The sequence below is a fragment of the Schistocerca americana genome, chromosome 5 (genome assembly GCF_021461395.2).
Source record: "Schistocerca americana isolate TAMUIC-IGC-003095 chromosome 5, iqSchAmer2.1, whole genome shotgun sequence".
NCBI lineage: Eukaryota > Metazoa > Arthropoda > Insecta > Orthoptera > Acrididae > Schistocerca > Schistocerca americana.
Genome location: NC_060123.1, coordinates 446,648,094 through 446,664,960, shown reverse-complemented (window position 1 = coordinate 446,664,960; position 16,867 = coordinate 446,648,094). Strand labels below are relative to the sequence as shown.

The 16,867-nt window shown below is 40.9% G+C and overlaps 1 protein-coding gene across 1 annotated transcript in view; it reads right to left on the bottom strand.

The window, feature by feature from the left end:
* Positions 1 to 16,867, bottom strand: part of LOC124615769 — a 43,332-nt gene that overhangs the window by 13,620 nt on the left and 12,845 nt on the right. The window contains exon 3 of the mRNA XM_047143867.1: positions 12,692 to 12,895. Coding sequence (XP_046999823.1) covers positions 12,692 to 12,895 — 204 coding nt within the window. The remainder of the gene's footprint in view (positions 1 to 12,691; positions 12,896 to 16,867) is intronic.

The window sequence follows — 16,867 nt, the reverse complement described above, 5'->3', positions numbered from 1 at the left end:
GTTGTGTTTTCTTTGCTGTTTACATGCACTTACATTTGCAATTGCCATTAACGCACATCACTTTCAAAAAGATATTTTCTAGCTAATGTGATCACACACTCTATGCTTTATTAGAAACAACGTTTTTTATCTTCGAACTGTCCAGTTAGGATCCTTATTGTTTAAACTTTTGCAGTGTCATCATCTTACACAACGATGAAGTAAGTCTGCTTCAGATGTTAACATCAGTTTACACTCACTAACATCACACCCCTTATGTTTGTGTCATCTGCATGTTGTATACACTTTACATCTCTCATGTTGTAAACACTTTACATCTCTCATGTTGTAAACACTTTACATCTCTCATGTTGTAAACACTTTATATTTCTCCGTATAACCTCATCGTTCTACATCTATATGTACTCTGGGAGTGTGGTTATATCTTCAGTATTGGAAATGTTTTCCAAAACCATCAACTGTCTGTTTGCAAAGTAAATGCATATATCTTCTTTTGTCCATTTCTCAGACTGAAACTAATGTCAAATTATATATTTAAAAAATCGCACAATCGAAACAATTGCTACATTTGCTTTTGCTAATGCTATTTTCATATTTCATGTAAAACTTTTAAAAATGTATAACGCTTCCAGGATTTGATCATATGACCTATTTAGCTGCAGTCTGATGCACAATTCGTTACACCACCGAACACCTGCTATAGGTTGTCTCGCTGCTGAGTTTCTTCAACATAGGAATTCAGCAATACGTTTTGCTAAGAATAATTTTATTGTGCTTTGGGTCATAGATCATGACTGACAGTTGACAATCTAGTTACAATACACCCATTTGCCAAAGTTCTACAATTCTTTTGTTATGAGCAAGTTTAATGATGCAGGGAGCAGAGAACATAATGTCTGTCACTGCACATTTCGCCACTCAAAATGGGTGGGGCATAAATACACAAAGTTTCGCTAGGCTTCCATTATCAGCGTTCATAGAATTCCTTTCCATTGTTACTTAAAAATTATAATTGCACTTTCCATCACTAAACAGTTAAACTGTTCGCAGAAACATTACGTAAAACCATAGCAACTTCGGCTAACACTCCTTAACAAACGTATAGCTTCGTCTTACTCATAGCCTGTGACGCCACCAGAACATCAGGTAATAACAGAGCATTTTCGATCATGTAACCAGATCTTGATATTTAATGATTTTTGAGCTTTAATAACGCAAAAATAACAAGATATTTTGTGAGAATATTGACTATAAATGCTATTTATATGTTATTATCAATTAGAAGAACAACAATCAGAACCATATTTTTGACACAGGAAAATAGCCTGTTTTATCACATAAGATGTAGAAAACTTAATATTATTTTTGCTGGACATTATGAGTTTCCTATCTCCTTAGTGTAGCAGGTCTATCATATGAAAAGTGTAGCCAGACATACTCTGTTAGTTTGAATGAGGCTGTGTACCACCCTTGGTCTAGTGCACTAAGATACATGAAATTCTCTGGTTCTATCTCGCATGGGAGGGATTTGTTGTCCTTGACACTGACTGGAATCTAGTTGTCTGGCAAAGGGACACTTTGTTACTCACTATAAGGGCTAAATCTCTATAATGTGGTAGGAAACTACACCCTGTAACGAAGATTTCTGGTCTACTGCTGTGAGATATTTATGAGCGATCAGATTTTGGGAAAGACTCCTAATACTCTGAATATCTCACAAAATATTCAAGTGAACATTCAAATGAAAATCACACAAAAAAAACATTCTAATTTCATTACTCTTCTCTGTATGCTGTGATCACTTTTTTCAATACAATACACTTTTGGGACATTCTGTAAAAGTGATGGAAATGTTCAGAATACATGTTCAGTTTTTTCATTATGTTGAATGTGCCATACTTCTTTTCCTTTCTTGAACCATTATCAATGCACCGAAGATGATCTTCGTTGCTCAACATTTACGAGTTACGGAAGATCTCGTGCATCAATAGCTTTGCGTTATGAAGACTGCATATTCTGATCTACTCTTAGCACAATGGTCCCTTCTGTCTGACAGTGTCTCTTCAATGTTGAGTGCTCACGTCCCGTCTGTGTCACATCCCTGACTTACCACTACCAAGCCTCTGTGTCCCACCATTTCTGTGTGAATTGAGGCTTGGCCATCATCTGCGGCGTCAAGAAACTTCGTCAGTATCTGCACGGTAGAAAATTTTTTCTCGTGATGGGTCACAAGCCGCTGGCTGCTCTTTTTCACATGACAAAAGATGTGCCTGACTGTTCAGCACAGAAGCTACATCATATAAATTACCAGTATAAAATTCTGTATCACTCTATGGCACAGATTTCAAATGCAGACAACCTGCCATGCAACAGGCACTGCTGCATCAGGAATTTTTTAATTGGTCTCAAACTAACAGTCCTTGGCAATGCATCCACACCAGTTTTGCTCGTCCCTTCTGGAAGGCATTGTGGCCGATTATCACTGATGCGTGCTGTAGGTACCCATTCATAATTCACTGAATTCGACAACTAGGACTAGCACTATAAAAGCTCTTTCATTTAGAATGTGTTTTGTTTAGAATGTTTGGCACGAACAAGAGTTTCGGGCACTGGTCATCAGTTTTCTTTATAGAAATTTCAACATTTTTGCCAACAAAAAGGGATGGAAAACACTTTGTTGTTGCTGTTTCTCAGCATCTAGTGCACTCTGCCATTTCACAATGCTTCACCGGCAGAATTATCACATGTTCGTTATCTCTGCTGCATCTATTTTGCCCTCAACAGCATGCTTCAGATGCCAACTTCGCAACAAAGTTCCACACAAAGGACTAAGTTTTCTATCATGTCATTATCAAACTTCAAAACTGGGAATCCGTCATAGTCACTTCGTTATACCACTCGTGGCTAAACAGGCACCCACTGATGGCATCAAAATCAACTATGTTTTTGTGATTACTGTGATCCAGTTGTAGATTTTCATTTTCAGACACGCTCTCTGCAACCCAGCCTGCTGTGCCCAAGCAGCTCTCGCCGGTTCTGACATTTGGGTGCATAGGCCATCAGACGATACTGCCATGGAAGTTAATCACTCCCTGCCCACACAGCCACTACTGCAGTATTGGCAATCACAGTTCACAGCGACGACATCAGTGACGAATATTGAGTCTGTATCAGCAATACAAACTTTGGTGTCCACAACAGTAACCCTACTGCACCCACCTGCACCACTGGTTGGACATCCTACCTTCAGCTTCTTGACAGACGTTCTCGGTGGTTCAGGAAGGTTGAAATATGGGTTGGTTGGCACCATCTGCCATCACACCACAACCAACTCCATCAATAGCACCATTGCACAGCCCTCCTCCACACCTTCACCCATACCCACACTATGGAACAATGGTACATTATTCTGGGAGGGAACCAGGGTAGGGGGCGAGTGGGTGGTAATGATATTTACGATGTCCTTGTCGACTGAAATATGTCTTGATGAGTCTTGATGAAATACACCCCTTTTTTGAAGTTTTTTTGAGTTATTCAGACTTTATCTCACTTCCTAGTCATCAAGACTTTTGATATCTTCCCAAAGGAATAATGAACAATTGTAAAACATAATAAACTGTGTCAGATTTGAGTACCAGCATAATATGGGCCCCATTTTCAATGCACATCCATCTTGTCAATCTTTTTTTAGGGCCCTATAGGCTCGCATTGCAAAACCAAAACTAGTTTTTAGGTGGTTTGGAACATGGTTTTTCTAATGTAAAAAGTTTAAAAGAATTTGCAGAAGACTTGTAAAAGTCAGTGAAATAGCCAGTTCTGGTGTTTTTATACTAATCGCCAACTTTTCCCTCAATTACTGGAAAGTAATAAGGAAATAAATTATTGATCATGAAAGCATACCAATGTTCTTTGAAAACATGTGCAATTGTTCATACAAAATTACATCAAAATCCATGATGCCCATTTGGGGACTTCCACAACCTTGTTGTGGTGCAATATGTCACCAGCCAATAAGAAGTCACCAGACAGAAATGGCCGATGTTTCCTTGATTCTGACCGAACATTTTCTTTGAGACTCAGTGTCTGAAATAAAAATGTTGACAGTTGGTATTGTTGCTGAAATACATCAGAAATATATGCAAAAAGATGAGACTGAGTTATAAGTTGGACATGAAAAGGTGGCTTAGTCCAGAAAACTTCGGATTGACTGTCCTATTTTTTTCCATTGCTGCCACAACCCAGCTGCAGCTGTATCAAAACTTTGCAGTGAAGCTAAATCTTGCAAGTTTTGTTGGCATCACCGATCGTGGATTACGTCAGTATTTCTCTCACGTCTCCCCTCTCTCCACAATGGCCTGAAATATTCCCTTAATTCTGCCACCACCCTTGATGCAAACTGACTGTCTTTTGTGCCACTTACAACTTGTTCAGACACATCAAATGTCAATAGGAAGAAAACGGGCTGAAGTCAAGCGAGATTTCGAGTAAAAATGTAGAATCGAAGTAAACGTTACTAGCAAGAAACAAAAGCTGGGAAACTTTTAGCACCGATTGTATGTGTATCTCACAAGGGGCTACGAATTTACAGTGTAGAATCACAAAAAACGTAAAATCAAAGTTCCTCTGTAATGATATAGGCTTCAGAGAAGTATCTGTCCGAACTCACTTTTCAAAGGGATCACCGCATAAGAGTATCAGTGGATTTTAAATGCGGTATTGATGGGTAACTGTCACTAAGGACAAGCCAATGTATCATAGGTGTGAGAGTAGAACTGCAGAGCATTGAGTTGATTGCAGGAAAGATGGCACGAGTAGCACTAAAAGGAAACGGGGATTCATGTATTCCTCAGGTGCTGAAATCTGGGAGAAGTCATTCGAGTCATTGACCTTTAGAATTTGTAATCTTGTGTCCAATAGATGACTGCGAGTGCTGAAAACACTCGGCAATGTAAAGGGGAGGAGTGATAAATGAAATAGTTCTCCCATCTCCTGAAAAAATATGCCTCTACTGGAGGAAGGTATAAGCTGCAAACCATTACACAGGCATACTGCTGGATTCTAAAGGCAACTTCCTTGAGTACGGTATCGGGTACTACAAGCTCGCTAAAAGTGGACGACTGTACTAACACCTACATCTATATCCATACTCCGCAAGCCACCCAACATTGCGTGGCGGAGAGTACCCTGAGTACCTCAATTGGTTCTCCCTTCTATTCCAGTCTTGTATTGTTCGTGGAAAGTGTGGTGTCACCGCCAGACACCACACTTGCTAGGTGGTAGCCTTTAAATCGGCCGCGGTCCGGTAGTATACGTCGGACCCGCGTGTCGCCACTATCAGTGATTGCAGACCGAGCGCCGCCACACGGCAGGTCTAGACAAACGTCCTAGCACTCGCCCCAGTTGGACAGCCGACTCTGCTAGCGATGGTTCACTGACAAAATACGCTCTCATTTGCCGAGACGATAGTTAGCATAGCCTTCAGCTACGTCATTTGCTACAACCTAGCAAGGCGCCATTATCAATTGCTACACTCCTGGAAATTGAAATAAGAACACCGTGAATTCATTGTCCCAGGAAGGGGAAACTTTATTGACACATTCCTGGGGTCAGATACATCACATGATCACACTGACAGAACCTCAGGCACAAAGACACAGGCAACAGAGCATGCACAATGTCGGCACTAGTACAGTGTATATCCACCTTTCGCAGCAATGCAGGCTGCTATTCTCCCATGGAGACGATCGTAGAGATGCTGGATGTAGTCCTGTGGAACGGCTTGCCATGCCATTTCCACCTGGCGCCTCAGTTGGACCAGCGTTCGTGCTGGACGTGCAGACCGCGTGAGACGACGCTTCATCCAGTCCCAAACATGCTCAATGGGGGACAGATCCGGAGATCTTGCTGGCCAGGGTAGTTGACTTACACCTTCTAGAGCATGTTGGGTGGCACGGGATACATGCGGACGTGCATTGTCCTGTTGGAACAGCAAGTTCCCTTGCCGGTCTAGGAATGGTAGAACGATGGGTTCGATGACGGTTTGGATGTACCGTGCACTATTCAGTGTCCCCTCGACGATCACCAGTGGTGTACGGCCAGTGTAGGAGATCGCTCCCCACACCATGATGCCGGGTGTTGGCCCTGTGTGCCTCGGTCGTATGCAGTCCTGATTGTGGCGCTCACCTGCACGGCGCCAAACACGCATACGACCATCATTGGCACCAAGGCAGAAGCGACTCTCATCGCTGAAGACGACACGTCTCCATTCGTCCCTCCATTCACGCCTGTCGCGACACCACTGGAAGCGGGCTGCACGATGTTGGGGCGTGAGCGGAAGACGGCCTAACGGTGTGCGGGACCGTAGCCCAGCTTCATGGAGACGGTTGCGAATGGTCCTCGCCGATACCCCAGGAGCAACAGTGTCCCTAATTTGCTGGGAAGTGGCGGTGCGGTCCCCTACGGCACTGCGTAGGATCCTACGGTCTTGACGTGCATCCGTGCGTCGCTGCGGTCCGGTCCCAGGTCGACGGGCACGTGCACCTTCCGCCGACCACTGGCGACAACATCGATGTACTGTGGAGACCTCACGCCCCACGTGTTGAGCAATTCGGCGGTACGTCCACCCGGCCTCCCGCATGCCCACTATACGCCCTCGCTCAAAGTCCGTCAACTGCACATACGGTTCACGTCCACGCTGTCGCGGCATGCTACCAGTGTTAAAGACTGCGATGGAGCTCCGTATGCCACGGCAAACTGGCTGACACTGACGGCGGCGGTGCACAAATGCTGCGCAGCTAGCGCCATTCAACGGCCGACACCGCGGTTCCTGGTGTGTCCGCTGTGCCGTGCGTGTGATCATTGCTTGTACAGCCCTCTCGCAGTGTCCGGAGCAAGTATGGTGGGTCTGACACACCGGTGTCAATGTGTTCTTTTTTCCATTTCCAGGAGTGTATTTATCTTGTGATGCATGTACCGTCAGACCGATGTTCACCAATTATGGATTAAAGTTAAGTATTCCAGAAGCTACGTACTATTTTTGCTACTATAAATTGTTTTTTCTATCCCTCTGTCATCTATTTCAATATCTGCCATTTTGTCACCTGTGCGACAATCTAGGGAAGGAACTACAGTGCAGTTTTCCTCTGTGAAACAGCTTTGGAAAAAGACATTTAGTATTTTGGCCTTTAGTCTGCCATCCTCTGTCTCAGTACCATTTTGGTCACAGAGTGTCTGGACATTTTGTTTTGATCCACCTACCGCTTTGACACAAGACCAAAATTTCTTAGGATTTTCTGCCAAGTCAGTACATAGAAGTTTACTTTCGAATTCACTGAACGCCTCTCGCATAGCCCTCCTCACACTACATTTCGCTTCATGTAATTTTTGTTTGTCTGCAAGGCTTTGGCTATGTTTATGTTTGCTGTAAAGTTCCCTTTGCTTCCGTAGCAGTTTTCCAACTCGGTTGTACCATGGTGACTCTTTTCCTTCTATTACAATCTTGCTTGATACATACTCATCTAATGCATATTGTACCCTGGTTTTGAACTTTGTCCACTGATCCTCAACACTATCTGTACTTGAGATAAAACTTTTGTGTTGAGCCGTCAAGTACTCTGAAATCTGCTTTTTGTCATTTTTGCCAAACAGAAAAATCTTCCTACCTTTTTTAATATTTCTATTTATGGCCGGAATCATCGATGCTGTAACTGCTTTATGATCACTGATTCCCTGTTCTGCGTTAACTGTTTCAAATAGTCCAGGTCTGTTTGTCACCAGAAGGTCTAATATGTTATCGCCACGAGTCGGTTCTCTGTTCAGCTGCTCAAGATAGTTTTCGGATAATGCACTTAAAAAAAAAATTTCACTGGATTCTTTGTCCCTGCCAACCATTATAAACGTTTGAGTCTCCCAGTCTATATCTGGTAAATTAAAATCTCCACCCAGAACTATAACATTTGTTGGGAAATCCACTCAACATATTTTCCAAATTTTCCTTCAGGTGTTCTGCCACAACAGCTGCTGAGCCAGGGGGCCTATAGAGACATCCAATTACCATGTTTGAGCCTGCTTTAACCATGATCTTCACCCAAATTATTTCACATTTCGGATCTCCGTCAATTTCCTTCGATACTATTGCACTTCTTATCGCTATAAACACACCTCCCCCTTCACTGTCCAGCCTGTCTCTGTGGTATACATTCCAATCTGAGTTTAGGATTTCATTACTGTTTATGTCTGGTTTCAGCCAACTTTCCGTCCCTAGTACTATGTGGGTATTGTGACGGTTTATTAATGAAAGCAGTTCTGGAACCTATCTATAGACGCTCCTGCAGTTTACTATTACCACAGTAATATTGTCATTCCCTGTTGTGTTTTGCCTACTGCTACCTTGTCGCGTCTCAGGAGGCGTCTTGTCGGGCCTAGGGAGGGAATTCTCTAACCTAAAAAACCCACATGTGCACTCCACACATACTCTGCTACCCTTGTAGCCGCTTCCTGTGTGTAGTGCACACCTGACCTATGCAGGGGGACCCTACATTTCGCCACCCGATAGCAGAGGTTGAGAAATTTGCACCCCAGATATCCACAGAATCGTCTGAGCCTCTGGTTTAAGCCTTCCACTTGGCTCCAAACCAGAGGACCGCAATTGGTTCTGGGAACAACACTACAAATAGTTAGCTCAAATTCCACCCCACGAGCAAGGCTTTCTGCCTTCACCAACTCCGCTAACTGCCTGTATGAACTAGGGATGACCTCTGAACCCAGACGGGAGGAGTCATTGGTGCTGACATGAGCAACAATTTGCAGTCGGGTGCACCCAGTGCTATCGACACCGGCAGGGCCTCTTCCACATCTCGGATGAGACCCCCGGCAAACATACAGAGTGAACACTGGCCTTCTTCCCCGACCTTTCCACTACTTCCCTAAAGGGCTCCATCACCCGCCTAACATTGGAGCTCCCAATCACTAAAAATTTGTCTTCGTGTAAACTTATCACAGACATGCAAAAGTCACAACGTTGGGATCACGGATTTACTTCAAATGCCGTACACCTGCCATTAAAGCAACATAATGTACAAGTAGTAAGGAACAGTAACCTGGCAATTCCGAGAAAATCACAAGAGAAGTTTTACATGTTTATTATGTAACTGATTTATCTGTACGAAGGTACTGGCCATGAGAAGTCATTGTGGTCAAGTGGTTAGCATTCGCATGTTGCAAGACGGTCATAGCTGAGGCAGTGGTTCGAGTCCTGCTAACGCTTATTTTTAATCTATTTTTTTTTTCATCACTGGTTACATTATTTAATTTATATGACATGTAAGATGTAATAAAGTGGAAAAAAACCACGTGCATTTTCATGAAGTTGTAGTGAATTTCATATGTTGTTTGGCTATTTACTCTTTGTAATTAAATTTTCAAGGACAAGGGACAGGCTTGGGTAGCCCAAGTCAAATCTTGATAAATAATTATGCAAATGATGTTATTCACAATCAGTAAGTCACAATGTGAAAGATCACAAGAGTAATGTACAATTACTCATCACATGTGCTTGCGATATCACATGTGGTAGGATGGTATTTGTCATGCAGACATGGGAAACATAAATTGAAACTCCATGCAAATACGCATGGGCTTTTTTTCATCACATTACCTCTCAAACGTTATATAGATTAAATATGAAAAGTGATGAAAAAATAGATTAATAATTAAATTTGAGCCGGAGTTGAAGCGTCGCCTCATACATGTTTGCCTTATAAAGCTCGACCGCTAATTACCTGATCACAATGAGCTCTAACATAAGGCACCTACACACATACATAAGCCACATAACAGACGCGCCCAACTTCTCTTGCAGTTTTCTCGGAACTGCCATAGTGCATCTTACCACTTGGACATTATGTTGTTTTAATGGCCTACTAAAGATGTACAAAGTAAATCTGTGATCCCAACATCGTGGCCTCCCCTTGTGAGTAAATTGTTTGGATTCTCATTGCCTAGCCTGTTCATCGTCCAAATGGTGGGTGACTATGGAAGGTCCAAAGTCGGAGGGGATTATGGGTTTCTACACAGCTGTCATTGCTGCAAGTTTAATTCTTTTCATTTGCATGGTGCCTAGTCCATTTGAGAGCTGTCCCCATGGATGCCACAAGGGCAAAGTCGTGTCCATCTGGCTTGACAGTCACTGCTCAGAATTCTGATGCTCCAAAAGGGCATGCGTTTACCCTCTGGCGTATGTGGTAAGGTAGCAGCTCATGTATCAACCATGCAAGCTGTGGGCTGTAAATGGGAAACAGTTGAGAGTGTAGGTGGTGATGACCCCTATCACTTTGATTTTTTGGCAATAGTACTAATTCACATTGTGAGAATGTGCAGATGACCATCGACTGCCATAGTTTGCATGTGATCTGAGGAGTCTTTTCTTATATGCTCCAGATAAGTTAAAATTTCAGAAAAAAGGATAAAAAGACAAGTCACATTTGAAAAGAGGGTCAATAGTTTATTTTGCCAAAAGGGTGAAAGAAGAAAGCAAGCAGAGTAGTCCGAGTCAGAACCAAAGGAACAGCCACACTGGCATTGAGGCAACAGTGTCCAAGGAGAATCTGAGAATGGTGGAATTTCAGCATAGGATGGGGAAAGAAATATGCTGCAATGGCATATAGCCTCAAGCCAACCATGCACATACCCACAAAAAAGCCATGGACCCTACTAACAGTAGGAAGGAGGGGCCTTGGGGTGTAACAATAAAAAAATCTTATCATTTTGCCTGTTCTTTCAGACATACATGTTTACTGATATGAACTTAATGAGAGATGTGTAAACATAGCTGGCATAGCAACAACATTTCACAGGATTTACATCACAGTTGCAGTGGAAATGAAATATGGGTAATAAGTATTTTAACTACACGAGGTCTGTGGGATATTCTGCAGTAAGAGCACATTTATTCAAAGAGTCTTATGAAGGAGTATTTGGGCTGTCTAAAGATCAGTTGGATACAGTTGACATTTCTACATTCCAGCAGCAACATGTTAACCTTGTCTGCTACTGACAAATCTTTTACAAATACTATAGTCTGTAGTAAGTAAGGATAAATAATTTATCGTTTTTCAAAAGTGATTAAGTAGAGACACCTTTGACAAGTCAGGGCTTTTTACAACATAGCTCTAAACATCACTTCTGCCAGAGATAGGAGTAAGTGACTATGCTGGTAACGTCCAATTACCGTTAATAGTCATATCTAAGAAATACAACTAAATACTAACAGAGAATTACTGAAACAAAATATCTAATGACAGGACATAAACTGAGCAGATTCAGGTTTGAACCACTACAGTGAAAGAAATCTTATACTTAACTGAACAGCACTAAACTATGTAGGTTTTAGCTGGATAAGAATCAAAAATTGGTAACTATACCAACTAAAGAAGATGCTTTGTTTGACTTGTTTTTGATATGCATTGATTTCTTTTTAATATTTTTGCTTCCCTTTTTGGGCAATGCAGATACAGTAAAAGTAGTATGGTCTCGCCCAAGCAAGCACTACAAATACTGGGTTAAGTAGTCAACTGAACAACCTGCAGAGGTCCTTTCAGACATCTTAAATTTTTTACATTTATCTTAGAATACATTTACTCCTAAATAGTATTTGATTGGTTAAAAAAAAAAAAGTTTAGCTGAATTGTGATTCACACAATTGGAGTACATTATAGGAAAATAATATCTGCACAGAATTTCCGATAAACAGTAACATAAGCCTCTTAAAGCCTATTGCTTTTACTGTATTTGGCATAGGAACAATATACATTTTACATGGGAGCAACAGACTGCACAGTTTTAGGGTCCATATATAGGCTAGTGGAGTTGGAAATGGAGATGAATGCAACTGTCTGGTTGTCAACTCTGGCAAAAAATGAAGACTAAATAGAAGTGAAATCACTATGCTTTTTCATAGAGGAACAGAGCAAGGATATAGTGCAGGTGTACACTCCATAGGAAAAAAGATTGTGAGTATTGAAGACATCTCAGACAAAACAGTAAGATATGTTTGAAAACTAAATAACATAATATTTCATGGATTCATTCAAGGCCAAGAGTCTGATAAATAACAGCATTACAGAGAAATTTTATAGCCAAAGCAGAACAAAAAATCCATCAACAATCCTTCAATAGGAAACTTTGTGTATGATGAGAAATAACAGATCACATATTAGAAGAACTGGCTAAAAGCCAACATGTTCGTGCTAACTATTTTCTAATGGAAAAGAATAGAACAAAATTGATAGAAAGCAAAATCACTTGGCAAGGACCCTTCATCAAAAATAAAATGAACTGTACATGGTATGACAGCCCTAAATCATTAGACTCATGAAGAGCAAAAATATGTTCAAAGCTGGAAAGAAACAGACTTATTTGGCATGATGTCTGACATACAGATTGAGAATTTATGTAAGAGAAGGAAGGTACATCAGATTACATATGACAACAAATTCAGATACTTTGAAACAATATTGAGAATACACTACAACATGAAACAAGGCACTAGCTGTCAAGGCTGGGGATGTGAGATAAGTGGAATAGATGTGGTTTTATAAATACTAAAAATTTCTATTTCAGTAAGATTTCTTCTGAATTATGCTTTGCTTATCTTTATACTCTCCTTATCGGTACAGAAGATGTGTATACTTACTTTCCCAAAGATCCTCTTTTCGTTGTAATTTAACACTGTACTCACTGCCAGATTCTTTGTCAGTTTTAAAAAAGTATACCGTAAAAATTTTGCTGTCCTCATCATTGATGTCAATATATATGTTCAGATTTTTCTTGTAGCGGTGCATAGCCTGGCAATGTGCTTCCCATACTTCTTTCATCTCACTAACTTTTTTGTCCCTTTCTACAAAAAAAGAAATATGTCAGTGTGGGTGTAAATAGATGTATGCAACAGTAGTTTCAAATGTTATATTGTTTCCATTATTTCAGTCAAGTAAGGTTCTTATTCCAGTAAATCATACATGCTATTCAATTCTTGAAGCTCCTATACTGAGAATTCACGTATAGGAACTATTCTCTTTAAAGTTATAAAGATACTTATGACATTTGAAAATGGGACTGGAATTCTCAAGTCTGCTAATGACCTAAACAAATGGTATAATGGTGCTGGGATAAAATTTATTCTATTTTGCAAATCAATAAGAGGCTGGATGTATTTACAAAGTAGTTTATGAAAGAAATAATAAAATTATGAACTTCATTAACATATAACAAAGTTTCATTTACTCCTCTCATTGCTACAAGAAACCTGTATATTTGTACAAACCAGCAGATAATAGAATGTCAGTATCCTCTGAATATATATTTGGTTATTCTATGTGAACTGCCCAATTTTAGAAATCACCCTCACTTCATATTATGTTCATACATGGTATCAAGATGCCTATATATGTTATAAGCAATTCCACAAATTATATTTGCAGTACTTGCCTTCAGGAGCCGTCGAAGTCAAGGCTGCTGAAACTTCATGATGAGGATATAAAAGTTTTAAAATGATCTCTTTCATTGCAGAGTTAAGCTACACCAATCAGCTGGAACGTTATGTCCACCGACGTACTATCAATATAAACCTGTCCAGACGATAGTAGCCTCATATGGCACATGCACGGTGCATGTAGTATCAGTGAGAATGGGGAAGGCTTGCGATCTGAGTTCCACCAAGGGCAGATTGTGATGGCCCAGAGTCTCGGCACGAGCACTTCGGAAACTGTACAACTTGTCAGGCATTCGGCGAGCGTTGTGGTGAGTGTCTTCAACACATGGTGAAACCAAAGTTAAACTATGTCCAGATGTCGTGAGGTTGGGTGGCCACCCCTCATTACAGATGTCAGATATCGTAGGTTAGTCAGACTGGTATAACAGGACAGGCAGCGAACTACGGCAGAATTAACATCAGACTAACACTGGACGGAGTTCACACATGAACACACAGTGTGCCAAACACTCTTAACGAAGGGCCCACAGCCGACGACTCACGTGTGTGTCAATGCCAACATCCTGACATCGGCAACTACGAATGAAATGGGCACATGCCCATCAGCACTGGACATTGGTGCACAGGCAGAGCACTGCATAGTATGAGGAATCCCGATATCTTCTTTATCAAGTTGATGGAAGGGTGCGAATCCATCGTCTTCTAGGGAAGCAGCTCTTTTACACCTGTTCTGCAGGACGAGGACAAGCTGGCAGCGGCTCAAACTATGCTCTGGGTAACATTTACATGGGCATCCATGGGTGCAGAGAAGCTCGTGCAAGGCATCATGATGGCCAAGGAGCATCAAACACTGGTTGCAGACCATGTACAACCCTTCATGAAAATCATGGTTTTTGACAGCAGTGACATTTTTAAACAAGATAATGCCATGCCACAAAGCCACAAATGTGATGAAGGGGTTCAAGGGACACAGTGGCGAGTTCCAATTGATGTGGTGCCCCCCCCCCCCCCCCAACTCTCTTGATCTGAACCAAATCTAACACATCTGGGATATGATTGCATGTGCAAATATCCAGCTCCCTCTAGCAACCTAACAAGGCCTCATTGCCCCCCCCCTTCCCTGAATTTACAGGAATTAGGTGACTTGCAAGTGCAAATATCCAACTCCCTCTAGCAACCTAACAAGGCCTCATTGCTACCATGCCACAATGTGTCACCAGTATTATCCGTGCCAAAGGTGGACATATCGGCTATAAGGCAGGTGGTCATACTGTTCTGGTTGATCAGTGTACATACTGTTATTTGGCACACTAGTTCAATAGTTTGGATAGTATTAGACAAACTTCAGGGAGAAGAAATAAAAACTTTGAGGTTTGTTGCTGACATTGTAATTCTGTCAGAGACAACAAATGATTTTGACAAGCAGCAGAATGTCTTGAAAAGAAATTATATGTTGGACAAAAAAGTAAAGCAATGACAATAAAGTTGATCAAATCATTTGATTAGGAAATGAGGTATTGAAAGTAGTACACGAGTTTCGCTATTTGGCCAGCAAAGTAACGGATGACGGCCGAAGTAGCGAGGATATAAAAAGCAGAGTGGCTATGGTACGAAAAGCATTTCTGAGAAACAGGATTTTTTTTTAACATCTAACACACATTTAGGTTTTAGAATGTGTTTCCTGAAGATATTTGCAGTGTAGCATTGTACTGAAGCAAAACATGGACGATAATCAGTCCAGACCGAAAGAGAATAGAAGCTTTTGAAATGTGATGTTACAGAAGAATGCTGAAGATTAGGTGTATAATTTTCATACCTAATGAGGCGGAACTGCCTTTAATCAGGGAAACTAGAAATTTATGGCACAATTTGAGTAAAAGTAGAGATCACTTGATAAGATACATCCGGAAGCATAAAGGACCCATTAATTTGGTAATGGAGGGAAAATTGGAATTGAACAGAGAATTTAAAAGTCAAATACAGTAAGCAGGATCAAATGGATGTGGTTGTAGCAGTTATTCATAGACAAACAGGCACTTGCAGCACACAGTAGTGTAAATAGCTGCAATAAATCAGTTGTCAGACTAAAGACAACAACAATAAGTTAGACAAGTTTTAAGAGCTTTGACATAGTATTCATCACACCAGGGGCTCTCAAAATTGTAAATAAATATCATAGCAACTAAAAATGTTCAATGTCTAGCATAATTATTTCATGAAAAAGAGAAACCTGTCATAGAAAGCTCTGCTTTTGGGTGTTTGTTATCGTGAGCCACTCCATGGGATCTACAAAATTTAGCTTATGTAAGTGGATGGTTATTGGGGTAAACAGGTAGCAAAATTTAATCCAAACCAATTCTTCTTTGGTATTTGGGCATTTTTAAATCCATTTCGGAAACAGCACCTCCAATGTAATTTGATCAGTATTCATGTGAAACAGCAATTTTTTTTTCCTCTACAAAACACCTTATTTTAATTTTGATATTTTTTAGATATGCCCAAAACTATCCTATTATAGCCTGATGAGCAATAGTTGCAAAGCACTCTTTCCATTACTTATCTTAAAGACTTATTAGCTCATTTTGAATTAACATGTAAATTAATCAAAGTCAATTGTAAGCAAGGGTTAGTTGCTTATCCTAGAGATCCTTATCACCAAGAAATCACACCCGATATTCAGGCAAATGTAGTCACAGGTAATGTACTTTCTCCAGGTTCCCAAGCCTGTAAGCGGATTAATTGAAAGAAGTTGTCAAGACTCACAGTAGGGTGTTTAGCTAATATTCTCTAGCTTGAGGTGGTTGCCTAACAAATTCCAAAGTGGAATCCTGTCAACAAAATCACCTACACACATGCCCAGTCACCTATATGCTGATGTAAGCTAAGGTCCCAGGTATCACACCCTGCAACCATTCACCCTGGTGGACCCTCCTTTCCAAGTAATGGAGGAAAAAAAAAAAAAAAATCAGAATTTCACATTATGCTCTACAGCAATGGTCTCCACACCACAGCCCGTGGACAGACACCGGCCTGAGAACACCAGCAATCCGGACCACAGTAACGGGTAAGACATGCATGGTGTCTATTTTTTTTTTTACTTTTTTTATTTTTTTATTACAGTCAAACCTTGCTCATCGATCACCTCCCATAACGAGTGATTTGCACAACTAGTAGGTGAAAATGCAAGAAACTGTCTCGCTAAACGAACGATGTTTTGCATAAAGAGTGTGGTCATTGTTATTTTTTCAGTCTTTAATAAACAACATTTCAAAAACCACCTCCTGGTGTGGGTCAGTCTGTTTGACCAATAAAGCATGCATTCTCCTATCAACTACAACTCTGTAAAGTAGAAGCTCCGACAATGCTCTCTTCAGTCAGCTG